Below are 18,503 nucleotides of genomic sequence, written 5' to 3' on the forward strand. Positions count from 1 at the left end.
TCAGCAGCTGGGAATTGGCTGACGGACCAGAGCTTCCTCCTTCACCTCCAATAAAAGTTTTTTTTGTTTGTTTGTTTTTTAAATTACCTGAAAAGAAAGAACAGGGCCTGCAGAGGCCTGGAAGGCAGTGCTTGTGTTGCTAGAGGCTGGTGGATTTAGGGAACTGATCCACAGTAGGCCCAGACAAGGCTTCATCTCACTCAGGGCTGATGGCAGGGAGATGCCTTACAACCCTGGGTTATCTCCAGGAATACTACCGCTTCTCTTTTAAAAGAGACTTTTTTTAAAAAAACAGCTTTCCTGGGATGAAAATATGGGAGAGAGTAGAAATTACATCCATTTCCAAATCTTTAGCCCAGAGACATCCAACTAAGTCACTGATTGATATTCTACACTTTTTGATACATACTGTTGGCAAGTCTAACTTAATGCTCATGAAAAAATATTTTAGTGTAAGTGCTTGTTCCTTTTTCTGCATTTTTCTTTTGGATCATAATTAGTACCTTTTAATTTGCTTTCCTGGTTTATGCAAGTCCTACCCAAAATTAAAACTCCTCACTCTTCTGCTGTAATATGAAGTGGAGAACGACTCATACTCCTCCTAGAATTGATGTTTATTTCTGTGCAGCTGGCCAAAAAGTCAAAATAAAATAAAAAGTGTACTTGTGAAGATTGAGCATTGTACCTTTGACTATCTTTATGAAGACAAAGGAACTGGTGGTGTGCACAGTGACTGTTTTGTTTTCAGTTATTTAGCAGATCAGGGCTGAACATCTTTAAAAAGATATGCCAGAGACAGGAGAGAGTATAGAGGCTAAAGCACAAGACTGTCTTTCCAGCTACTATCTTGGTGCACTGTCTCTCATTTTAATTTGTGACTCAGTTTACCTATTAAGTGGATCTTAAAAACCCCTTTACGGTAGAGAGGCATTTTGAAGTTCAATTAAGTTTTGATAAGCTGATTCAAGAGCATCCCAGGTAAGTGGTGTTGAGCCAAATAATACTCATGACTAGGTACACATTAAATTGGAGTTTAACTTAAGTTGTTTCCGAGTGAACCAATGTAATGGCTAGCAGTACGTTTTCCTCTGTCTGGATTATTAACAGCTGGAAGAATTTTTTGGAAAACCATCTTTCCAAGAGAGTTAGGGTTGGTCTATACTTAAATTTTACCAGCAGAACAGTATCAGGAAAAGGTATGGTGTTTGTTTGTATGTTTTTTGCTGACAATTATGCTAGTAAGAGCCCTAGAATAGGTGTAGTTACACTGGTGTAAGTGTGTTTACACTGGCATGGGAACCAAAATAAGCTACACCAGTCAAAGCACCTCCACTGCCATCCCTATTAGGCGGTTTGCCACTTTAGCTATGATGACACTGAAAGCTGCAAAGCTTCTTGCACAGACAAGCTTTTAGTTTTAGGGCTCAACACAGACTAGTCATCTCACAAAATGCAATTTTGGAGAATTCTATTCTATTTAACGGTTCTTAAAAAGTATTACTTTAAGAGGAATTACAATATTAATTTTTACATCTGTGTGTGTAAGACAGGCTCTGGGGTTACAACCCCACAATACTGCCATTAAATATACTTCAAATTGTACACTGCAGAAGAAGTTTCACAGAATAATGTCAGAACTTAATTTTGTATATATATAGAAGAAATATCCACTTAAAGTAAATTATTCTAAGCAAGTCACCCATAGACAAAAAGAAAAATATTTTAATTCAAAGTAACTGAAGCCTGGATTGTATGTACTAATTTAGCGCGTTAAGATCAATTTGCCCTACAACCATTAACATTTACCAACTGTCCATAGACTTGTTTAATAAGTAGGGCTCTGTCCAGGCGATTTTTCAAATTCTTATCCATCTTGTAGCATAAATGAAAAATCTCAATCTCTATCCAAAATATGTTTTATTGAGACTTTCGGCATCCATAAAACCTTCATGTGTGATGCAGAGAATTCCAACATAAATACGACAATTATTTGTCCTTGCCAAATACAAATCAATCTGGAAACTGAAAGAATCACTCACAGTTGGAGGAAGGCTCACACTGAAGTTGAATACAAGCCCAAATATTTGTCAGTGTTCTGACTACAAACCACTTCCTTGGACACTACCCGATACTCTGTACAGACAGAGACGGCTTTCAGTCTATTAGAAGACTTGCTAAGTGGTAAACCCCTGGAAAAGAACAAAAAGATTTGTGATGGAAGCACTGAACACTTTTCAGGGGCCCTTTAATTTAGGGAACTGCATGCAGAGCCTATGGAGCAGTCTAATCGCCCCTTCCTTTCTGGGGTGAGGGAACGCTTGAATAAGTGGTTTAAATATGCTCTAGTTTCTGTGGACACTATTGTCAAAAATCCATTTGGCTTCCCCAGCCATCTCTGAAGAATCAGAACAGAGCCACAGGCCATATAGGCAGGTTTATACTACTGCTTAAGTTGATCTAAATTGCATCACTCAGGGGTCTGAAAGAGACACCCCCGGGAGTGACGCAAGTTACAACAACCTAAGCACTGTCCACACCGGCTCTATGTAGCTTCTGCCTCTCGCAGAGGTGGAGTAATTATGCTGATGGGAGAGCGCTCCCCCATCGTCGGCATCGAGTATCTTCACCAGATGCACTAGTGCCACAGATGTGCTGAGGTACCAATTCTAGTGTAGACCAGCCCCGAGGCTCAGTGTATTTTTAAAAAGTACCTTAACATCAATGCATCCTGGTGCCCACCACTGCCCTATTCTAATATGAGGTAAGCATGTATAGTTGCATTTGTTGCTGCACTGCAGGTTAGAACATGAATGGCTGAGAGGCAGCAACAGCATACCAGGGCTTATGTTTAAGGATAAGAGAAAGCATGCACAGTACTTCAGGCTATATGTAGAGGTTGGGTAATGCCCTCTACTTGATATCAAGCCTTTAACTTTATAAGGTGACTGGTTAAAACCAAGCAGGACCATCTACTCAAACACGTCTCTGATGCATCTGTTCAAATGGTGTTCCACCATGCAGGTACCTCAATTACCTCCAATCAAGGCAAAGACTGTAACCCTTCCTCCTTTATAGTAAGCTAGTTTGTGTAATTAAAAAAAAAAAGTTGAGCTTGTACCTTTTTACTTTATACATTAAAGACCCAAAATTGTTAAGTTTGCTTGTTTTCCACCTTGAAATATTAGAAATATCAACTCTGGTCTTGCACTTCCACAAACTGATCCACTAAAATTTCAGAGCATCTTTATTGTTATTTTCAATACCTTAATTGAAAGGATGGAAGATGAACAAAGATCCTCCTTCTCTAAAAAGGAAAAGAATTGATGTTATAGGTGTTTAAAAACAGTTTTAAATTGACTAAACTTTCATACTCATCTGAAGGCTTGTCTGAATGGGGACTTTAGCAGCATAACCATATTCCTGTAACTCCCCATGTACACTTGGAGAGTCCAGAGAGATATAATTGTAGTGGTATATACTGGTATACTGCTCCCCACCGCCACTTAGACAAGCCTTCAGAGGCTCAACTTTCATTGTTGAGGTCATTTCCAGGGTGGATTTGATTTAAATCACTAGTCAGGAAGACTCTATTCAATCACTGATTTCTACATAAGAGTGCATTCTTGTTGGTTGTTATAATCTTAATACATATTCTTCACAACTCAGAGATAGATGTAGGTTTCATTTCTAGAAGGTACACTCTAGATTTTTGAAAAAAAACTTTTCACATTAGTTTTACAGCTATATCAGAAAATGAATGATTGGTTATTTCATTTACCAAAGGTAATTGAAGCACAAATTTATGAAGTCATTGGGAGGTGAACTATCTCCAATTCAACAGGTTAAACCATTAATATTTGGAGGATTTTCTTGTCATGCTGTATTAAGAGGAGATCACAATCAGCCAGCCATTTAAATTGTTTATTTAACTAAAAACAAACAACAACAACGTTATGTAGTCTAGGTTTTTTTCTTCAACAGCAAACAATATTTTAACAAAACATGCATAAGAATTTAATTTAGTTAAACATTCAAGTTTTTTAAAATCAGGTTGGTTAGTTAAAATTGTTTTCAACTAAAATAGTTAATGAAATATTTAAAAAAAGCAAAACAAAAATTAAAATTGACTGCATCAGCCAGGTCAACATGAGAAACTTAAAGTATTGGCTTCTGCAGCTAACTCAGTCGTCTTCACCTTCATTTTCCTGTTTGTTCATAATCTGGAAGAGAAAAACAAGCTTTCCTGCTTTTTCAGGTCCCAAACAAATTTATCAATTTGTAATGAAGTAGTCCAAAGGAAGAAAATATTCTTTCTACACTGGCAGAAGAAGCTATTGCTGTTAAAAGTGAGATCATCACTTCCAGTCTCTGAATCCAAGTGCTTAAATGACTTCCACCAGTTCACAGGTGAGACTGTCTTTAAAACATCAGCAGCAAACATTTCTTGAATGGCTCTTATTCCCAAACTGGGTCTCTTTTACAGCATGCTGCCATTAAAGGTTTCCCTTTCTAATGAGAGAATGGTATGGTAGATCTCAAATCAATGAAGGCTACACTCAGAAAGACCTCAAGACTTCTGGAATATGCTGCTCAAAAACTGTTTCACTTTTGTTTACACTGCCTGTCCCTCCCTTCTCACATTTATCTCTAGACTTCTTCTCCTTGCCCAGAAGTATTTCTCCCCCAACAATCTTCTATTCATTGAACTTTTTGAAACTTTGCACTTTTAGAGAGGTAAGAGATTGACTGTGTACACAAATTTGCAGAGGGACAATAGGGTTGAGGTCTGTGATTTCTCACCTCTTACATCTGTATTATTTATTTTAAACCATTTTTGCTGTTAACAGGCATGTTATCTATAGAGAGACAAATCTGCAGTTTGAGAATTGCAAAACTAATGATGGTTTCAAATCTCTGATGGTATCTTCTAGACTGAGCACCGAGTCCCATTGGGTAGATAAAATTAACCTAAATAATATATACAAAAGCCCTTGGAACCCCATAATATTAGGTCTCCAATCCATGAACTATTGGAACTCCTTTACAAAATGTTTCTTAAACATTACATGAATATATTGTCTCATACTATAGAATTAGAATTTATAATCTAATCTTTGAGCTATAATGTATCTTAATTAAAAAACAGTCTTTAGATAAAATGCTTTTTGAGGGGGAAACCTATTAAAATCGGATTTAAATTAAAAAATTGGATTTTATTTTTAAAAAGAAACACACTGATTTTTAAATCCACCCTGGTCATTTCCTTCATCATCATTTTAAAAGGTTCTTCTACAGCAGGGGGAAAAAAACCTATTTTCTACTGTAAAAGTCTAAACAGCTTTCAAAGCCTTCTTATAAACCAAAGCAAAGAAGGACTTAAGCACCATTTTTTTCATTTTGGTAGATCACTGATAAAGTAATCATACCTTGAAGATTGATGAAAAAGTTGTGGCTGTAAGCACAACTACTTCCCTTGGCCAATCTGCATGTCCACTGCAGCCAAGAAGTGTATTGCTTTTAATTAAAATCCTCTATTTTACAGGGCAAGTATTATCCTTTTTCCCCCTAGATCTAAATTCTCTCAGTCTATACATGTACAATTTAGATTAAAGAACTCAGCCAGGTTAACATCCAGATTAAGTATTCAGTAGGAAAATCCTTCAGGCACAGGGGCACTAGTGGAAAGCCTGATTAGACAGCATGCTGAGTAGTGAAGGTTAATGCTCTTTTGGGGACTTGCTTTGTCAGGAAGATAGTCTAGTCAGTCACCCCGCTAAAACAAAAGGGGAAAACCTAGTAACAGTGCTAAGGGGGAAATCCACATTAATAACCATTTCTGAGGTCTTTTAAACTGGTAGAGACTGGAACATCTGCAGAGCTGAAGTACCAGAGTCAAAAAACAATCCTCCCAGACTAAAGAGGGGCACCTCATTTCCATCCGATTCCCCTTTTTACACTGCAGTTATCACGTGGGTCCTCAAGAGCACGTTCTCCCAATATCTGAAGAATGGAAGTAGCCATGCATTCATTGTAAAACACTGGAATTGCTTCAACTATTCCAGGGTGCACTTCATCTTTTAAATATCTTAGAACCACACATGAAGGATTTGAGCTGCTTCTTGATCCTCATTTTTCATTTTATCATGTTGCCCTCCTTATGGGAAGACTACATTAACTCTGTACTAAGTAGTATACCACGTCAGCACTCTTCTGATGAGTGGTCTGCAGAAACTAAGCTTCTGCAGATAGTCAGCCTGCAAGGATAGAAACTTTAAAACAAGTTTGCATCCGTGGAATGTTCTCCTGCCACAAGCGCACAGATTCAGAAAATGTTTCATAGGGTGACAAACTACTCCTTTTCATTTCAATAGGCATCATCAACTTTTAGACAGTCCTCATAAGGCTTCCTTGTCATATTTTTAGCTATTACTCTGAGCATGTTAAGATAACCATCCAGCTACTCTAAAACTGTACCTAACATGAAGACCACCAGCTTCTTTCCCCTTCCCCACCCAAATCTGACACCCTGTTCTAGGTGAAATAATTTGATCCACCATACTCCTACTACGAATCAACTATCATCCAGAAGGGGTTTCATTCACTACCTTCCTTTTCTAGAGAAATCTGCCTGCCAATTTGGTGTGAGAGAAGAAAGTAGATGCATGCTTGAAGGTTTTTTTTAAAATTATTATTAAAAAGGTGGAGAATTGTTGACAGCACAAGTTATTTTCTCAAACAATGAAAACACCAACCTAAGGGAATAAATAATTGAGGCAATATAGGCTATGAGTTAAAGTAAATACATAGCAGGTACTGTTACAAGACTTGTATCCATGTTTTTGGGTCATTCCACTTGGTCCATCATCATGGCAATTCAGTTTAAGTGAACACTGAACAGTTTAATGGACAAATACAGTACCTTCTATTAAACACCAACATACCCCATGGACTGCTGTCAGGTACCCATTTCAAGGCTTCAGTTACACTAACTTCCTGCTTAAAAACACTGTTCTAGTTTAAGCTAATGATCCTTAAAAAGTAGCAGCTTCCTACCCTAAAGTCTTTTTTCGAAGTGATTTTAAAGTTATCTTGTGCATTCCGACAGCCTGTGAGTAGTCTGTTTACAAATAATTACTAATTAAATTCGAAGCAGAGCGTTCCATGCCAAGGCACATTACCAGCACCATGCACAGGTTCTTTCAGGCGGGACTTCTGGAGTCTCATGATTGACAAGGTCTCTAATGAACTCTAATTGCAGGCTCTGCAGTGGGAGAAAGCAACAACAGATGTGGCAAAAGGGTAAACCACAAACAGTTGTGCTAATGAATGAAAAGTGTTTGGTCTGATGAGGGCCAGTGACCCAAAAAAGTTTCAGTCTTCTTCCTACCTTATTATTTCATGTTCAAGTCTGACCCTTTTCCCCAGTCAACAACACTTGATGGCAGTAATATACAGTTAGTTTTAAGGGGCTGCACAAGTTCATGTTGGCAATGAGTTGTTGAATTTTTATTAATATACTTAATGAGCAGCAAACGGATACCACCTTGACAGAGAGAAGAATTTTAAATGAGGGAATTTAATACTGGTGTACTTCTGAACAATTTGACAAAGCATAAACCTACAGATGTCAGTTTTTGCCACATTAGTTATTGAAACTTTTGCATGCATGTAAGACCCAGACCATCTTCCCTGTTTAATCTTGTAATGTTGTCAGCAATATGTTGGTTATGACCGTGATCTGTACAAAACCCAACTGAAAGATGGCACACAGGATCATGGGTAAATTTTTCAGAATGCTTTGGGAAATGGGAGGATAAAAATCATTTAGGCCCTTTTGAAAATTTTCCATATGCATCACAGGAGAAGGTGGGTTGTGAGCAAGCTTTTTCAAAATGCAGTATCAATTTCATAAACACAGTAAATGTTTTGTGTTTGCACTCTTTCAATTTAAAAAAAATCCACAATTAATACAAGCTAGGGTGACTAGATGTCCCAATTTTATAGGGACAGTCCTGATTTTGGGGTCTTTTTCTTATATAGGCTCCTATTACCCCCCACCCCATCCCGATTTTTCACACTTGCTGTCTGGTCACCCTAATACAAGCACATAGTCCATGGCAAATATATTTATCCACAATTCTTAGTCACCGCCAGAATTCAGAAGGTAGAAGGTAGAAGAAAGAAATGTTGGTCATAACCATTGTTAATCACTGGAAGTGACTTGTCTGTTCAGGCAGGTGTCTAAGAGTTGCTAACAGAACTAAGTAGTAAATACCAGCTGAGCTAAAAGGGAGCACAGCTGCATTATTGTCAGGACCTTGAAGAGGGAAAGGAAGCAGGTTGTGAGTAGCCTGGGAAGGGGAAGGTACCTCTTGATTAACTGGCAAAGAGCTGAAGACAGACCGGAAAAAAAGTTTGGGTAGGAACAGGAAGGACAGAAGTGGTTTTAGCAGGGAACATGGGAAAAGTGATAGAAACAGAAGGAGACAGCTATAAGATTACATGGCAAGAGATGCCGCTGCTGACATGTTATCACAAGTTTAATTTTTTTAAAGCTCCAGCTCCTGGAGTCATGGGATTGAGAATCTGAGCTTTCATTTAAAACAAAATGAAGTTCCTATCCCTACAATGTTACAGTGAAAGAGTTGAAGACATGAACTCTAAAGGATCAAAACAAAGCAGCCAAAAAAAAAAAAACAAACCCTCCAACATTAGTTGAGACTAACAGTCTCAATTTGGGGGGGTCCCGACTCAAGATTTTGGAATGTGTAGCACTGTTAATACCAAAATGTGCTTCTCCCCAGAAGTATGGGATTAAGTACATCATGGGAGTACAAATGGACAAAATTAATGTAAATATATGGAAATAAATCAAAATTAAGTGCAGGCGGAGGTGTGGGGGGATTAAAATCTGGTTTAAAATCAGCAAGCAGGAAACCTTGATTTAAAATCAATTTTAATCTGGTTTTGCATTTGTACTCAATCTATTTTCCTAAAGAAAGATTCAAATTGGTTGGTACAAACATTAAAGCATGTTGATTGGCAACTAAATATTGCCTCCTGGCTAGCAAAAAGTACCAAACATAATGGTAAGGCAACACTATCTATATTTAAGCAGTTATAAAGGCCAACATATATTTATTCAGATACTCCGTTTTTACATTTTTTTTTTTTTTATGTTAGAAAACTCAGGAGGGAGGAACGTTTTTGTTTTTACACTGTGATTTGTGGCAGGCTGCATTTAGGTGGAAACTGGAATTCAATTAAATGCACAAATAGCACTTTGTTTAATTAATAAACAAAATTACCTTAAATATGTTGGACACATTAAAAACATCAAGATGGGTTTTGCATTTAAAAATGATTAAAGAACGCACTAACTGTAGTTAGTGAATTGATTGTTTCAGTCCCTTGACTTCCACCTCCCTTGACTTCAACCTGGCTTCAAAGGCACTTATCCTCTCCCACCTGTTTTTTATTGATAGATAGGAAGAGGAAAAACAAGCTTTCCTGCTTTTCCAATTCCTATTCAATTTCTGAAATTTGAACCAACTAGTCGTCGAGAAAATACTCTCTGCACCTACTAACTAAACTGAAGAACAGTATTTAAGGCAAAATCTTTTCTGAAGAAAAGCTGAAAGTGCTTACATTTGGAAAAATGTAAATACCAGCACTCACTCCACTGTAAAGAATGAAAATAGATATTAAATGTCACAATGTCATTTACTGAATTATAGAACTTGAACAGATCTCAAAAGTTAAAGATGTTTTCCTTCGATTCGGTATCTAGTTAAACAGCATCTTTTAACCCACTGAAATTTGAAGGCACAATGATGCAGCCTATTTAAATTAGTACATCATAATAAACTAACGTCTTAAGTATACTTTCAAATAAAATGTGAGGATTTTTTTTTATTTTTTTTTTATTTTTTTAAGAAAATAGGTATTAACAGAATTATTTTTAAAAGGAGTAACTGATTTTTATCCACTTTCAGTGCAGACCTCTGGCTCTTGGAGTGGTGACCATGAGACACCGTGTTGCAAGGGTTGTGTACCCTTACCCTATGGCAATCTGACAGTGCAGACGAGGAGGTGTTCTAATGAATCTCAGAGACAGCTTCATGTTCAGTCTCCAGCAGAGACTGCACTGTCACTAGTGGGGGAAATACCATATCATATGGGCTTGTATTCTAACGGGAATGGTCCAAACTGGTCTGTTTCATATTACCCTTTCAATATGAACAAGAAGCCTATAGAGAGTGTTGCTGATGGAAAGCATGCAGAGCACTAATAAGCACCTTCCAAAAAGTAATTCAAACATTTAGAAGTAACCAACAATTTTCAGCGCTATTAGAAGATTCAAACCAATTATTTAAATCAAGACTTCCCATGAAGTTTCCTAGACAACTTGTTCTGGATATTTTTTGTACTGGCTCAAGTTTTAATAATTGTTTATTCTTCAAAGCTTCACAAGAAGCAAGATTTGCCGTAGTCAGATCATGGAGACCAATAAGTCTGTATCCTACCTTTGGCTCCAGCAGGGACAAGCGACTTCAGGAGATTACCAAAAACCCAGGTTATAAAAGTCTAGCCAGTTACAAAGGGCTTTACCTGCGAGTGGGCCGGGAAAAAATTCCTTCCTGACCCTTGCAATGAATAGCTTACATCCTGGCACGCAATGTGGATTACCTTGACCTTAGCTTATTTAACCACCATCAGGAAATTTACCCAGCTTTTCTTAAAGCCAGCCATGCTATATGAGTGAATTCATGTGCCTGTGAATTCCACAGGTTCAGGAAACCCTAAGTGAAGGCAGAGTCTATTTTTTCCTGATTTTACCAGCTATTAGTGACCTGTTGCTCATTGGGAGATTAAAATGAGACTAAGCACACAATTATACTTTAGATTCAACATACGGAGTCTGAGGCAGCAGCAGCAAGAGCAAGAATTACTTAGACAGTGCTTCAAGTTTTGACTCGGCATTTCAGCTTTAACTTTAAGAAACTTCTGGAAAGCAGCATCTTGGAGGTCACAAGAATCTTCTCTGCTGAAACTGCTCTTAAAATCTTATAGCAACGCTTGGAAGGTTTAGATTTTTATCTGTACGTACTGGTTAACATTAATTTCACTGTACACACATAAAACGACAAAATATTTCCATGAACAACAAACTTATAGATAGGCAAAGAAAGAAAAATGCTGCTTAAGAACTTAATTTGACTTTAAGGATCTTTACTTTTGTCCCAGGAAGCTTTTAATGCCAACTGGCAGAAGGAACAGAGGATCATAGTGGTACAGGGATCCCCTGGATTCACTAAAGGGGGTCATGTAAGGTCTCTACTGAAAGCACGTGTCACAGTGGTCACCATAATCATTGCAAGATGCATGGAAAATATGTAAGCAGTTCTATATGTTGAAAGTTATGTTGCCTAAGCCCTGTAGTTAAAGGCAGGTCACTCACAGGTAGCGTTTCCCAAGACAAACTTCTCCAGACAGGATGTGGGAGATGTTTAGCTTCCTGGTGGACCATTGTGTATCTTACAACGGAAGTGTTAGCATATGGAGTCTAATGCTAATGAAGAGCTTTTGGAGACTTCAGAAGGAAATTTAAAAGGAGGAGGTAAAGAGGGGGCAGCTGTTTTCAGGTGAAGATCAGAAGTCTGTTATCATACATAAGGGGTGTAGAGAGATGCTTTGGCATCCTTCACTCTGTGAGAACAAGCTGCCAGCAGGCTTGATCTTAGGAAAGGGGGAATCTCAGCCATGCTGGCTGAAAGTGCTGAAAAAGTATTTGGGGTAAACTATCCTGTAGGAAACAGGGGAATGTCTTGAGTTAAGTTTAGGTTCTACAAAGCATATTATGATTGTTTTATGTGTAACCATTTGTTTCCAATATTCTTACTTACTATCAGTAGAATATGTGGGTTGTTTTTTTTTTTAAAACAATAAATATATTTAGATTCATACGTTATGCCGAGTGGTGATCCTGAATTGAATATTGTATAACTTGTGTGTACTATTCCTTTGGGAGTAAAAGAACATAGTTCAGCGAAACAGGGACTAGGTATTCCAGAGGGACACTTGGAAGACTTGTGGGTTGCTGTGTGCCTATCGCTAACTTATACAGAGTGAGGCCTGCATGCTTGCATTGTCACAGGCTGGTGGAGTCAGGGAGGTGATCTGCAGCAGGCAGACAAGACTCCCTCACAGCAAGGGCCTCCTCCTGCATCTCCCTATACTTTGATACCAATTAATATACCGTCTCCTCTTAAAATCTTGAAGTGCTGCCAGCCACATCTGGACACCACCTTCTGGGTCTCCTACCTCCGATCTTCAATCCTTCTGTTCTCATTTGATGGGTCCTCCTCTGCTTTTCCACTTTTGGTAAGGATCCTACAGAGATCAGGCCATGATGTCTCCATCACTAAATGACTGTGTCCACAATTTTAATCCCAATGACTCAAGTCAGCACTTCTATTCTTGAGCTGTTTCCGTCCATCCTGTTCCATGTCTCTTTGACAGCTGGCTCAAGGACCTTTGCCATCAACTTGACCAAAACTGAGCTACCAAACTTCCCTTCCAAAAAGTCTTCTCTCTTCCTCCCCACTCCCTTACCACCCTCCCAATATCACCTCTCAATAGCTCAGTGCCACAGTCTGGCAGTACACATCTAGGTCCTATCCAAATATTGCCATTTCTTCTTCCATCGTTTTGAGATCTGTCCTTTACTTTCACATCCATTGTGTGATCTCGTCTAGGCCACAAACACACAACTTTCCTCCAACTTCTGCAGCCTCCACTACAGCTATTCCTAGCAATTTACATTAGATGAGCCCCACTGAACTTTTCACATTGCACTCCGACCTTTTCCTATCTGCTCTCCTATCTCCTGGGTCAGCCTTCATCTGCTGAGTTGTTTCTCTCACAAGAGCCTTCTTCCATTTAGCTCCTTAGAGTGAACACTTCTCCACATTAAAACCTACTATTGGCTTCATGGTAGAAAATTGCCAACTGATAATGGCTAAGATGGTGATCAGTTCGGACAGATTTAATATTTAAAAATAGCCTTGAATCTGCTAGTTCTGCACACAGCTTGTCTATGACCAGATGTTCCGAACATTATAAACCTCTGCCTTCATCCCCAGCCCCCTCTGATCACCCACTTGTTTTAAATTACACTAAGCCCTTTGGTGCAGACTGTCTCCTGTAAGTTTGTACAACACCTAGGACAACAGGGGTGATCTTGATGGGGCCTGATAGTCACTGTAATAAAAGGTTAATAATGGGATAATGGCTACATGTTAGATTTATTACCAGTTTGGTATCTTACATTTTTCTTTGAAGTTGAATGAATGACTCCCAGTCAGCAATAGAAGTATTATAACATTTCAGATTAAACCATGTTCGAATGAGATGCCTCCAAAGTGTGTGGTGGCTATTTCCTTTAGGATAGTTCTGTTTTCTTTATCTTCTCTTCCTGCCTCCATAAATTCATTAAGCCAGTGCAACACTAGAGAACCAACTTAAGTCACAGCATGGTATTAGCAGCAGTTTCCTTGAACCTTTTCACATAACCTGCACATGCAATCTAGTTGTCGGTCTGACCCAGATCAGCATACACATTTCAACAGCTTGCAGCCCCTTTTGCAGTTTCTATTTCTGGAGGGCACCTCCAGTTGCTGAAGGAGGAATATGCTGAGAACATACTAGATCAAATACCAAAATCCTGGTCAAGTTGCAAGGTCTTTTCCCTTTCTGCACCACCCCTAGTTCCCAAACACATACAACTGCACTGATTTGCAAGACTTGCTTAGACACTACAAATCTGAACAGTTCCTGTGACATACTACCTTATCCAGAAGGGCCTGGGGGCCAGTCCTGGTAATACTTTATAGCAGACCTGTCCAGCTACATAAGAGCAGCCCTCCAGACAAAGTCAATTGAACCCATTACCTAAGCAGCAACTATTCTGTATATAAAACACGAAAAGCAGCTCGGACACTTAAACTAGTGTTTCTTGCTCTAAATATTAAGTCAAGTCGTGACTACCTGCAGAAATGTTAGCTTCGAGAAGTGAACTCCCTAGTGCAGGGCTTAGGGTGTGCCAGTGTCAACACGTACTAAGACTGGACTCTTCTTGCCCATGGATTATGTTAAGCCTCCCCCTCTTTTAAATTTAATGTTATATTACACTAACAAAGCCCTGGTCTGCAAGATGCTCTTTGAGTTACACAACCCTGCCCCCCACAAAGCTTGCAGTACAAGCAAGCCTAGGTCAAAATATCAAACTCAAAGGAAGCCTCTTTGGATCGTTGTACGTATTTCAAGAGAACAGAATCAGTTTTGCCAGCTATCATAGTAAAATAGGGTGTGTGCAATATATCCATATTCTGGTAATCTGCATCTGCTGTGTTTCTCCATAAATGAGATTGTGTATGTGGCACAAATCCAGAGTTTTAAGGGAGATTTAATACTTCATGCTAAGAGAAAGTGACCGGACAAGTAACTGTACAGTCTGGCAGAGATCTAACTATGCTTTTTTCTCCCCTCACAAGGGATTTGTTTCCACCCACTGTAATTCACCAGGAAAGCGAAACATACTTTGGGGGAAGAAGGGAAATCTGACCACTTACACAAAGTTTAAACTAGTTTAAAAACGTTCACTGGACTGCAGACCGCATAGTGTGGAGTCATTTTCTCTTTGAAGTATCTGATACTCTTCAGAAATCCCAGGTTTCCGAGTCTTCATATACTAGCATTATAGCAATTCCCTTGGAGCGTGCACCATACCAGCACATCAATAACTTACAGTTCTAACACATATGTAGACCAAAGGTCTTTCTAGAGAAAAAAGTTAAGCTTCCCAACACCCATCCAAGTTTGTCAGAAGAATAGTCCCACTAAGTATTCACATTCATCCTCAAGCCATTTGAGCATGCATTTGTCAGCAGCAGAAATAGACCACCTAGAGTGGGCTGCTCTTCTCAAGTTTAAAAATGGGGTCCTCATAGCAACATATGCTGAATACCCAGCCTACAGGAATCCAATTAATTCATCGGCATTTGAATATCTGACATCACTCTAACGCAGGGGTTCTCAAACTGGGGGTTGACACCCCTCAGGGGGGCATGAGATTATTACACGGGGGGCAAGAGCAGTCAGCCTCCACCCCCAAACTCCACTTCGCCTCCAGCATTTATAATAGTGTTTAATATAAAAACTGTATTTTTAATGGGGGGCAGGGGGGAAGAGAGAGAGAGAGAGTCACACACAGAGGCTTCCTGTGTGAAAGGGGTCACCAGTACAAAAGTTTGAGAATCGTTGCTTTAACTTCAGAAGAGGCACTTGTGTCAGACTGCAAATTGTGGCAGCCCAAAATGGATTTGGGACTAGCACAAAGGCAGTCTGAGAAGTAGCATCCATTATACAAATATCCTGGTAAGTAGTGATGGGAAGTGCATCATACAAAGTTTTGATGAACTACAGCGAAGAAGTTACATTGTTGAGTATGGTCTTTAAAATTGGGATGACCCTACATTCCGAGTGTTACTAATGCCTACTCGCCCAGACTTAAAACATGCATGCATACATTAGTGGCCTTTTCAGAAGGTTCTCTAATGATTTTTTTAAAAAAAAACCCATCAAGGAGGAACACCCACTTCCGATAAGAAATTAAGGAAAGCCAAGTGACCTGAGAGAGAGAAGTGGCTTTCCCAACAAGGTCAGGGACCTACCTCTGATGCACTGTCAAAGCTATCTGTTCAGTTGATTTCAGAGACGGAACTACAAACAAAGCCACCACACCTCTGAATGGTCACATAATAAACCATCTCTCTCCTGCCCCACCTATGGATGCTCAGTATTGTTTTAGCCCATTAATGCCACTTACCAAATCAATCAGGTCACTGAGGTTTTTCTCTATCTGCTGGGGAGGCAGACGCCTCATTAAATCCAAGGCACAATCCAGCTGCTGGTCACTCTGGGGAAAGAAGAAAAATTGGTCACTTGCAACTAGTGCAGAAAAGTAGTGTGTGTTCAGTCTATGAATGCAGACAATGTATCACAGCTAAACAAAAAAAAGAGAAGCGCTTCAGTTGCTTTCCATCACAATACTGTTCTACATATGGCTAGAGGATTTGGCTCCAGTTGCAAAGAGTGTGTCACCTTTTAACTATGTATATATATTTAAAATAGAATTTAGTAACCTCTGGTGATACCAGACAACTAACTTCATTCATATTATACTGCATGAGTTTCCTACAGTACAAGGACTTACTTCTGCATTACTAAATATGGCATTAAAAAAAGCAGATGCAAAGGAGCCTACTTTTGAGTCTTCCTGTTCAGATCTTTAGAATCATGGGTTTCCTCCAAGTGGCAGCTAATGCTACTGCAAGCTAACAAGACTTCAGCCACCACATTAGGTTAGGGCTTAAAATGCTTATCAGGGACAAGTTCAAGTTCCACGCTAACCACAGCTGACTACCATTCACTAACTGCTTCCTATCCAAGTGCAGTAGACACTTATCAGGGCTCCATCAATAAATCTAGTACACCAGTTCTTTTCATTTTTTTTAGAAGACACTAATGTACCGAAACTGACCAAGAAGGTGAAGCAGAAAAGGTAAGAAGGCCTGCTTGATATTATTCTAAGTCAAAATAGGCCAAACAGCCTAAAATTTGCCCAGATCATAGATATAGATATCTGTGGAAATAGTTGGCCTTGCCTTGACCCCTGTGCATGACAATACAGAAGACATTACACAGATTAAGCCAACATACTATGACACCTCTGCATCTTGAGGTAATAGATTAAAGCCCTGTTAGAACCCTTCATTACCCTCCTTTACTAATGAAAATATAGGTGTTCATCAGTCCAGATACACATGCATCCTTTTTATGGAGTCTGCAATTTAACTGGCCTGAGAGAAAACCCTGACAGAGTTGTGGATCTCCTTCAGTAGATTGGTTAGCCATTGTGTGTTCCAACACGGCTTTGTGTGGTTTATCGGGTAACACCATAGTATACACTATTTAAACTGTGGACGCACAAAATATCTAAATAAGAAATACAGCAAGAAATACATAGGCTGCTCCTTATCCAAAAGGTAGAATGAGACTAGATGCAACCAGGCATTCTTTGTCAGACAGCAGCACAAAAACACCCCTCTTGTTCTCAAAACATCCCTGTCTTCTACAGTGATTTTTCTCCATATTACCTAGTTGTATTTATTGGCACTTTACACATCAGTTACATAGAAAAACAAACCATGTCCTAATTTAGGCCTTAAGTAGAATCAGCATTTCATCACTTGTGCCAGACAAATGCAAGCCATGCATAGGGTTTAGGATTGGATACGGAGATACAAGAGTTGCAGAAATCAGAGGTCTCTGCCGTGTTTACTCTTTAGTGTATGTGTTTTCAGGATTAATCTCCAAGGGGGGGGGGGGGGGGGCAGAGAGGAAACACTTCACAGTACAGTAAGCGGAGGCACAATTCATTACAAGAAACCAGAAACTTCTAATGCTTTTTAGCGGTTAGAGTCATCCTTTTCCATTGCAATGCAAAAGCGACGAAATACCACATCATTAAAATGACCCTTCCAATTTATCCAATTCCTCTATTTAACTAATGCCATAGATATTAATTTGTGATGAATAAAGTTTATCTGCAGCCACACTCAAGTGTGCCCTTTATTTCAGAACATTTCTGCAACAGTAGGTTCACCAGCTGTACCCTGTTCCTGCCATATCCTCAAACATATACTTCTTACTAGTAGGCACGCATCAGTAGAAGATGCAGCACTGTACAAGCTATATCCAGTGGCATCAGAGGTAATCTCAACACCACTTTTGCTCATATTTTGGTTCAGCAGGTCATAATTCCACTGAACTGTAGAATAGGCTGGTTTTCATTTTTATCAAGCATTTCCAGCCTCACCTTACATTGCTCTTAGTTTTCTCTCTCTATTGCTGTCCCCAAACCCACAGAGTTCCCATTCTCCAAGAGTGTCTTGACTATTTAAGTAACTGAGTTAACAGTACTAGAGGACCCGCAATACCTTAGGAGGGAACCAGGAAGCGTTTCCTTTCTGCTACAGCAGCACCCTAGCAATTAGGAAGGAACGGAGCTCCAAATTTAGCAGACAGTTACTATGCTCTGCAAATAAATAAAAATAAAAAAATCCACCCCTCTATCCATAGCGTTCACTATCAAAAGAAGCGCTAGCTATTTTATGCTGTTTTTATAAACCTCCAACAATCCTGCTGCATATGACTGTTCTTTAGCTGAAGTTAAAGCTGATTAGAGATTGCTCTGTGAGGTACAAATTCAGCTTCCAAAGAGCATTTCACCATATCAGTGTTAGTGCTTTTGAAAATTTTACCCTAAAAATCTAAGTCCCATTTTCAAAAGCGATTGATGTGTGCCTAAGTTCCACTAAAAGCCAATGGCGAGTAGTTTGCGAGAAGAGGGAATGTTTCCAAGCTAACCAATTAGAGGA

General features: G+C 39.2%; 1 protein-coding gene across 1 annotated transcript in view; it reads right to left on the minus strand.

The window, feature by feature from the left end:
- CAPZB (capping actin protein of muscle Z-line subunit beta) overlaps positions 1–18,503 on the minus strand; it is a 110,192-nt gene that overhangs the window by 62,832 nt on the left and 28,857 nt on the right. The window contains exon 2 of the mRNA XM_084652027.1: positions 15,890–15,979. Coding sequence (XP_084508153.1) covers positions 15,890–15,979 — 90 coding nt within the window. The remainder of the gene's footprint in view (positions 1–15,889; positions 15,980–18,503) is intronic.

The sequence above is a fragment of the Lepidochelys olivacea genome (assembly GCF_965140295.1).
Source record: "Lepidochelys olivacea isolate rLepOli2 genome assembly, chromosome: 18".
Classification (NCBI taxonomy): Eukaryota; Metazoa; Chordata; order Testudines; family Cheloniidae; genus Lepidochelys; species Lepidochelys olivacea.